Raw genomic sequence first — 9,034 nt, 5'->3', positions numbered from 1 at the left:
GGGCTAATCCAGCGCTCCGTGGAAGAGCTTTGCTTCCCCTTCCTGGCTCTGCGGGTACGTACGGTCTGCCACCAGGGACACGCACATCCACGAAGATAAAATCGGGTGGGCGCTTTAAGGGGCGAAAGCAAAGCAGTTACACCTACCTGGTCATCCAGGGTAGTAGCCAGTTAATTGGAGCATGAGTCTTCCCAGGGAGCTCTGCCTCCATTAGGTGGCCTCAGGCTGCTCCTCTGAAGTCAGGATGAAAAGGCCTCCGTGGAAGTGCCCAGAAGTCCCCCCTCCCCAAGGGATTCTCCTCCATCGGATTCCAGAGGGAAGGGAGAATAAAGTTTCAGTCCCCCAAGATGGGGGCGCAGGGGCTGTGGCCTCATTATGGCCACCGCCGTGTGTGAATGTACATTTGCACGTGTGTAGCCATGTGTGGATCTACACATGTACATGCACAGGTATCCACAAGCACGCACACGTATTCTCTAGCAAGCAAGATCGATGGGTTGCTGCATCCCAACTTGCAAGGTCTTGGACGCCTCCGAGAAAGATCACGGCAACCCCGGCACTGGGCCTCCAGAGGCGTCGTCCGGGTGGCCCTTCCCCCAAGTGAGCGAGTCCACTTGTCTGCGCCCCATCGCCGTTCCAGGCCTCGACCACAGATCCCGAATGAAGTGGGAACTTGACGCATCTCATGGAAAGTTGGGAAGAGAGTGGACAGAGTAGCCTTGCTCGGGCGGACAGAGACGAGGCGGCAGCAGCTCCTCTTAGCAGGGAGTCGTGCTCATGGATGGCCGGGGCTGCTCTGGGCCCAGCTCCACGCAAAGAGGACTTGACCTAGTTTCAAAGCCCGCCTTTGACACTGACCCAGCGTGGGCGGCCCGCCAAGTGCTGAGCCCGAGGCAAGGCAGGATGTAAGCGGAAGGTGTAGATGTGTTGTGACACGCAAAGGGAGGAGGAGTTCCCATAACATTCGAGCCACAGCGCCTACACGGGCCCTCTGCACTGATTTGGCCCATAAGCCCTCTCTGCCCAAGTGGATGATTTCATGAATTAGTGTAGCCGAAACTATTCTCCAGCCGGTGATGAGACTCTCAAAAATGCCGGGCCCACGATGGTCGGCTGACGGAGGCTTGCACCGGGAACCTTTCCAGCCAGATCGGCCTTCCCAGGGCGGAATCTCTTCCACTGTGGCCCTCAAGGACCCAGGACAGATCGTGGTCCCTCGAGAAGAGAATGCCTCTGAACACTGCCTAACTCAGTGGGCAGAGCACCTGAAGACAGGAGGTCCCGAGTTCAAATCTGGCCTCAGACACTTCCTAGCTGTGGGACCCCAGGCAGTTCTGGTTTTCGTCCTGCTCAGGCATACAGTCGAGTGTTGCTGCGGGTCGGAGCCCTCTGCTCTAGGCGAGTCTCCTGGGCTCTGAGCTGCCCAGCAGGCCGCGTCCCCAGGGAGGCCCCAGCGCCAGTGAATTCCCAGGTCCAGCCGGACTCTGCCCTGGGGTAGCAGCTCCTCCCAAGGGCCGTTTTTCTGCCCCAGGGAGTCTTTCCTGAGCCCTCGGCCCCCCTGAGCTGCCTCCTTTGGGTCTCAGACATGGCTTCAGAGATACAGACACCTGGGCTGCACAGGCTGTGCGGGGGGCGTCCCTGCCTGCCTGCTGTCTTCCTCCCCTCCACACAGGAGTACTCGAAGGCAGGACAGGTTTCCCGCATCCCCGGGCTTCGGGCAGAGCCTGGCTCCTGGGAGGTGCTTCCTCGGGGACCTGCTTCTTGGCCGTTGGAGGGCCTCCCCAGCGGGACCCAGGCCCGGAAAGCGGTTGCTTTGGGGGCATCCACGGAAGACCAGCTTCAGTTTGCCTGATATCTTAGGGTGGGCAAACACGCCCATTTTGCAGATGAGTAAAGAAGCTCGCCCAGGCTACAGAACTGGGCCTGGAACCAGGCTTTTCAGGCGAAATCCTGCATCCTTCCCAGGATGCTGCTCTGCTCTTCTGGCCCAGGTGTGCCTTCAACCACACTCCGGAGCCCTACAGAAAATCGCGCCCCTCTTTGATTTCAAAGTGGCAGCTTGTACGCGCTGGCAGGGACCCTCGAGGACTCATTTGGATGAGCCCGAGGCCACCGTCCTCTGAGGATTGGCCCAAGGAGCCAGAATGCTTAGCACGGAGAAAATGGAGGTTCAGGGGCCTCCAAACACCGTGGAAGAGCCATTGGAATTAGGGGGAGGCTTGTTCTGCTTGCCCCCCAAAGGCAGGACTAGGGGCACCGAGTGGAAGTTAACAGGTAGTAGACAGGCTCGATGTGGAGGAAAGACATTCTAACAAGGCGAGCTCTTCCTCCTGGGCCATCTTTTTTAAACCCTTAAATTCCGTCTGAGAAGCAATTCTGTGTATCGCTTCCAAGACAGAAGAGTGGTCAAGGCTGGGTGGTGGGGGTGAGGGAAGTGACTTGCCCAGGGTCACACAGCCGGGAAGTGTCTGAGGCCAGATTTGAATCCAGGCCATTCTATGTCCTGCCCCGGCTCTCCATCCCCTGAGCCACCCAGCTGCCTCCCAGAAGTCCTTTCTTAGCCTGATATTCCCCGATTTCTCCAGGCCTTTGATTTGGTGAGAGTTAAAGGCCGGCCCGCACTCAGGGTTCCGGTTAGGACTCCTTGGCCAGGCTTTTCCCTCTTTTATCGGTTGTGATGTGTCAGGCCTTTCCAGCATAACCCAGTTGGGAGTCACGGAGAGCGCCTTTGAGTCAAAACAAGGGGGTGGCAGGGCCGTCCTTCCGGAAGCCCTGGTATGCAGCACGGTGGCTGGAAAGACGTTTCCCAAGAGAGGCTGCTGCTGACGAGGAGACACGGGGTGTGGCCAAGCAGCCAACCACTATAAGACTTCCATGAACTTGTTCCTAGAAACCGATTCACGGAGCTGCTTTCCAAGAGCCCCAAGTCAGCAGAACATCCTCCACGGTAAGAGCTCCTCCCCTCCTTCATCAAGCCGTGGCTGGCTAGTTCCCCTCTGCTTCTTCGCGCTCCTTGTTCCTCAGCTCCCAGCTTGGAAGTCTCCCCTTCCTGACTTCAGGGAAGTGACTTTCTGGAAGGAGGAACAGCCTTCGGGGAGAACCAGAGGCTTTCCTCTTCCTTCTCCTTTGAAATGCCAATATTCCTTGGAAACTGGGATGGCGGCCGATCTGGAGTTAGAAGATGCCGTCTGACCCAGCCTCCTCGTCTTACCAAGGGGGGGATTCGTGGAGGTAGTAAGTAGCAGGTCTGGTTTGAATCCAGAACTTGTGACTAGAGCTGGAGGGGGTGGCGTGCCAAGAACAGGGTTTGGAGTCAAGGGCCTTGGGTTCAAATCCCAGCTCTGCTACTTGCTACCTGGGGGGCCTTGGCCAAACCTTTCCTCTCTTCGAGCCTCGATTTCCTCGGGTGTAAAATGTGAGATCCCAGCGAGATGCGAGGTTCCTTCTGTTCCCAAATTCTGTGACCCTTTGATGTCAGATCCAGGGCTTTTCCCACTGGTTTTGTGGTAACCACAAGTGGGGCCACACTTATCTTGGATAGGAAATGTCGGGGGTGCTTTCAGTTGAAAACTATTACTTCCACTACCCTGCTGGGAAAAGAGAGTCTGCACTGCCCCCTTTCCCAGCTGGCTTTCAGTCCATCCTATGTGGGATGGACTTAATTTATCGTCAGCATGAATAAACCTGTAATGTGTGAAGTTAAAGACAATATTTCTTTTGAGCCCCTCGGTAAGTGGATTCTTTTTTCTGTGCCTCAGTTTCCTTTCCTGTAAAATGAGAGGCTTGGATGAGATTTGGTTGCTAAAGTCCCTGTCAGGTCTATGAGGAGCACTCCGACTATCTCAAATACCATCTTTGGTGTGTGTTTTGACCCGGGCCTTTTACCTTCCTCTTTCCTGTGACGTTTGATCCTGTGCATTTCCAGAAGGTCACATTTACCTCTATTCTCAGCTCTGAATTCCTCATCCTCAGGGACGTAACCCAGTGGAAGCGTTTGGGTTCAGAGGTGCCGGGTTTTCTGATTATTAGCACTTAGCACAACTTCTCCTGGGTGGTGGCCCATTGACTGGCTTAGGACCCTTTTTCCCATGAGCCTTTCATGTCTGGAGCCCTACCCTTTGTGGGTGAGACTTGGGCACGTTCCCAGGGGGCCAACCATTTTATTGGATGGGGCAGGGACACAGCCAGCCAAGTGCATGGTGGGAGATTGGGGAGGGCGATGCCCCTTCATTTGGTGAGGAATCAGAGACTTTGTGGTTTCCCTGTTCTTCGGAGGGCTTTGTGATCTGGGAGGAAGTGAGGGGGGCTGAGAAGTGGAGAACTGAAGCCCTCTGCTCTTTCTCCTTCATTGGAAAGCGAAGTCGGTTCTCCTGTGGGGTGATGCCGAAACGGACCACGGCTCAGTGGTAGAGCCAAGGAAGGAGCGTGCATCCTCGGAGCCGTTTCCCATCTCTATGCACCCCTACCTTCCCGACTTGGTGGGGAAGACGAGAAGACCCTAGCCAGTGAGTGCCGCTTGGGATCTCGGTGACGGGAAAGAGCTGGAAATCAGCCTCGCCCTGAACAAGCTTCCAGAGGTCAATTATAGGCTTCCCCAAACGAGCTGAGTCATGGAAAAGAATGATCCCCGCCTACCTCTCCCAGGCGAGTGTCCCACATTTAACACCCACTCAGAAGCCAGAGTAGACTCACCGACCCAGCGGGGCAAGTTCTGAGGGCTGTCGGGCTGGGTCTCAAGGCTCGAGCGCCCAGCAGAGTGAAAAGGGGCTGAGCAGCTAGAGTGCACCCCTCGAGCCAGGGACCCCCGATGGCGTGGGGCGACGGTCCTCTGGGGATCTGTGGAGTATTTGTATGCATGCTGCAAGGGCTCTGTTTTTGCTTCTGGCACGTGGGACCTTTTGGCTGCTATGTGCTGCTGGGGGCTCGAGGAGCTTGTGCAATGGGTGCTTCCTTAGCACTCTTGGGCAGGCGGAGGAGAAAAGGGCCCCTGGAAGGAGAAGGTGACCTATACAGGGCTTTTCCCACGACCACTCCAGGTCCTGCCACTCCTTAGTCATGGGCTTTGGGGCAAGTTACCTCTGGGGGTCCCCGTTTTTTTTCGGGCTGATCCAATCAAAGCTGTTAGCCCTCCCTTCTCCACCACCTCTTGGCACTAATGTGTTTTGTCTCCACCCTGTATCCGCTTCTCTGGGTAAGTGTTCTATTCCCAAGGTCCCCTGGCACGTAAGCCGCTCGAGGACTAGGACTATCTCCCTTGTTCGTGCATTTCAGCCTCCAGAGCAGGTGCTCCACAAGTGCTTCTTGCTTCCTTGGGCATCGACTGCATCAACTAGCCTTTCTGAGATCTTGAGTGCGTATTGTGACAGTCCCTAGACGCGCCATGTGGCCATTGCAGAATAATTCAAGGAAGTAAGCAAGAAAGTTGCTGGGCACCCAGCACTGTCCAACACACTGGTGACACCGAGACCAAAGGGAAGTAGTCCTTGCCCTCCCGGAGCTCCTCATTTGGGCTGTATCTGAAGCTGTCGGAGAACTAGCTGGTGCTCCGCTGGATGGTTCTGCCTATAAGGGCTCCACGAGGTCGTAGAGATACTTAAGGGCCCTAGTAAATGCCAAAGACCTCCAGGTGGAGGTGGGACTTGAGCCTTGAAGAATGAATAGAGTTCTGAGGATTTGGATAAGAAAAGGGGGAGAAGCAGAGCATTCAAGGGGAGAACAATGGGAGCAAAGGGGCAGAGGGAAACATTGAAAAAAATGCTTTTACAACTGGAAGAGCTCCCCTAGGCCCACGTGCTCGTTTCCCAGAGGTTACAGGGGCTCAGATGAGGGAAGGGACCTTCCCAGTATCGCAGAATAAGAACAGCTATCAGAGCCAGGATTAAGTCCCAGGTCCCTTCATTCTGAGGCTGAAAAGCTCTTTTTTCTTACAAGGTTTGACGATGAGATTTTAAGAGATTATTTTTACCCACTTTAGCCTGGCAGCATTCCCCGCAATGGCTGAATTACCAACGTGCGAGACCTTCGTCTTCCTGGACCTTGAGGCCACCGGCCTTCCCAACGCCCATCCCGAAATTGCAGAGATCTCTCTGTTTGCCATCCATCGGTTCTCTCTGGAGCACCCAGAGAGGGATGAGTCGGGCACTCTCCAGCTGCCTCGGGTTCTCGATAAGTTGACCCTGTGCATGTGCCCTGAGCAGAACTTCACCCCAAAGGCTTCAGAGATCACAGGCTTGAGCAATCAGAACCTGGCCGACAACCACAAGGCAGGCTTCAATGGCGCTGTGATCAGAGCCCTCCGGGAGTTCCTGAAGCGGCAGAAATCTCCCATCTGCCTAGTTGCCCACAATGGTTTTGACTATGACTTTCCCCTCCTTCGCACTGAGCTGCAGCGGCTGGGTGCAGATCTGCCCGGTGGCACCGTCTGCCTGGACACACTCCCTGCACTGAGGGGCCTGGACAAAGTCCACCACCATAGCACCAGGGCGAGCCATGGCAAAAAGAGCTACAGCCTTGGCAACCTGTACCGCCGGTATTTCGACGACGAGCCCCAAGCCGCCCATTCGGCCGAGGGAGATGTTTACGCGCTGGTCATGGTCTTTCTCCATAGGGCCCAGGAGCTCCTTCAGTGTGTGCAGACCGAAGCCCAGAACTGGGATGAGATCCAACCCATGTACACGCCCAGAAAAAGGAGGCTCAGTGGTGGAAGCCTCGATGCTTGAGATGCCCTGTGCCTGCCCCTCCCTCTGAGCCGGACTTAGGGGCTAGGTCAGAAGGGGGCCAGCAGTACTCTGGACACCACGGAGTCGCCTACTTTGAAAGAGAGGGAAGAGGGGCTGCCAGAATTTGGGGTCCCCGAGGCCACCAAGAGTCCATACACGCCCACAAATCTCTCGTACAACATCTTTAACTAGACGGGGGCCAGTGAGCCTTTGCTTAAAAGCCTCTTGCAAGGGGGCATCTACTACCTCATGAGGCATCCCAGTCCATTTGGGGAAAGCTTTAAGCGTTAGAAATTGGGCTGAAACCTGCCTCCCAGCAACTTCTACCCACTGATATGCCCCATGGGGCCAAGCAGAATGAAGTCTAACCCCTCTTCCCTGTGGTAGCCCTTCAAAAATTGTTGGCTCTTCTATCCCTCCTAAGTCTTCTCTAGACTAATAATCCCTAGTTCCTTCAGTTGATTTTGGCCTAGCATGATCTTGAGGCTCCCCATTATCCTAAGTGTATCCTTCTCACTCCAAGAACTGAAAAGGAGACTCCAGATAGCTAATCAGTGCCTACTAGTTAGGGTTCAGTTGGGCTACCACCACTCTCACTCTGGACAGCATGGAGTCTTTCAATATTACTTTTTGGGGTTACCATGCTGCCCTATTGACTCATATTGAGTTTGTAATCCACTGAGACCCTCAGCTCCTTCTCAGCTGTATTGCTGACCACCCATCCATGCCTATTCCAGCTTGTACTTGTGATCCTGACTTTTAGCCCAAATAAATATAATTTATCACATTTGGTCTGACATTTTAGCATGTGGAGATCTATTCTCTTTTAGCTTTGGGTCATCTGTACATTTGATAAATGCACCATCCTCTCCTTTATTCGAGTCACCGGTAAAACAGATGGTTCGACAGCACAGAGACAAGCACAAATCCCCAGTGAACACCAGTAAACAACTCCTTCCACATTGACACTGGACCATTCCACACTCTCTGGAGCCTGGCCAGACCACTTGACCGTACCACAGTCTAGTACAGTTACATCACAGCAGCTGATAGAAGGGAATGAATTCTCAGTTTCAGGAGGGACTCCAGCACGGGGGTTTGAAAATACAAAGAGTAAATATGGCGGACACTAACCCTAATTCATTTGAATGGTGTGGGCTATCATCTCTATGCAGATGATTTATTATTATATTATGTGATGTCCTTAAATGATGACATTGGACATTTTAATAAGTAAGTTGCAGCATCCAGTTTGAACATGAGATGTCACTGAAAGTGTGCTATGTTCTTTCATAGCAATTAATTGGTCAACTAATATTTATTAAATACCAATTTAAATTCAGTTCATTAAAATTTACTAATAGCCTACTGTGTACTAGGCACTTTGTGCCAATCATGAGGGATTAATTAAATATTTATTATATATATAATTATAAAATTATATATATATAATTACATATATAATTATAATATATATATAATTATTATAAATAATTAAATAATTAATTAAATGTCATGGGTGTTACAATAAGTACATGAACTAGAATAGCATATAAAAAGACAAAAATGGTAGGGTATAATGAAAATCTGAAATTTCAATAACAAAAAGAGGAGTCTGGGTTTGATCCCAGATGAATAGAAGAGCCATTGGAGTTTTTAAAACAAGTGTTATCTTGAGTACTCTAAGTATTTCAGTTAACTGTAATGTTGCTTTTGAACTCTAGGTGTCACCAGAGGGAAAGCAGAGATGTCCCAGGATTGCTCTCATTTGCCTCTTAGAAAAGCAAGCAGAGTTGCTAAATATCTTGAATGTACTTGGGAGAAACAGAGTGGGTTCCAGAAGCTAAACTAAACCCTAAATATTCTGCCTCCTGAAGACCATGAGCTCTTCCAGTGGATCTCTAAGAAAAGATGTCTGCCATCTTGTTGGCATGTCTCTGCATTTGATACATCTAAAAGCAAATCATCTACATACTGAACTAAAGTGGCATCCATAAAGACATAGCCAAGTTTCACTGTCAAATATGAGAGACTAAAGTTGGACTCCCAAATACCTCTGAGGCAGCTGAGTCCAAGTCCACTGTGAACCTTTTAAGGAGAAAGCAAATATTTCCCTAGAATTTATATGGATACGAATGAGAAAGAATGCAGAATAGAGATCCACCACTGTTAAATATGTAGCTTCACTAAAGGTTGGGGAGATGATAATTGCAGGGTCTTGCACCACTGGATGCCTAGGTATTACCTGTGCATTAATTGCATGCAAATTTTGACTAAAAACTGATGAACAGCCTTACCATCAGAGTCTGCTTAGG

At 51.8% G+C, this 9,034-nt stretch overlaps 1 protein-coding gene across 2 annotated transcripts; it reads left to right on the top strand.

The window, feature by feature from the left end:
* Positions 1-1,201: 1,201 nt before the first annotated feature.
* Positions 1,202-8,045, top strand: TREX2 (three prime repair exonuclease 2). Of its 2 annotated transcripts, XM_056809228.1 has the most exons (3): positions 2,884-2,947; positions 4,357-4,644; positions 5,975-8,045. In XM_056809228.1, the coding sequence occupies exon 3, from the start codon at positions 5,994-5,996 to the stop codon at positions 6,717-6,719; it is 726 nt and encodes a 241-aa protein (XP_056665206.1). In that variant the 5' UTR covers positions 2,884-2,947; positions 4,357-4,644; positions 5,975-5,993; the 3' UTR covers positions 6,720-8,045. The 2 variants fall into 2 exon arrangements, with proteins under 2 accessions (XP_007507026.2, XP_056665206.1); XM_007506964.3 differs by lacking the exon at positions 4,357-4,644 and having other exon boundaries at positions 1,202-2,947; positions 5,975-8,044.
* Positions 8,046-9,034: the final 989 nt, after the last annotated feature.

The sequence above is a fragment of the Monodelphis domestica genome, chromosome X (assembly GCF_027887165.1).
Source record: "Monodelphis domestica isolate mMonDom1 chromosome X, mMonDom1.pri, whole genome shotgun sequence".
Classification (NCBI taxonomy): domain Eukaryota; kingdom Metazoa; phylum Chordata; class Mammalia; order Didelphimorphia; family Didelphidae; genus Monodelphis; species Monodelphis domestica.
Note: the sequence above shows the minus strand (reverse complement) of the source record. Positions and strands in the feature narration are given on the sequence as shown.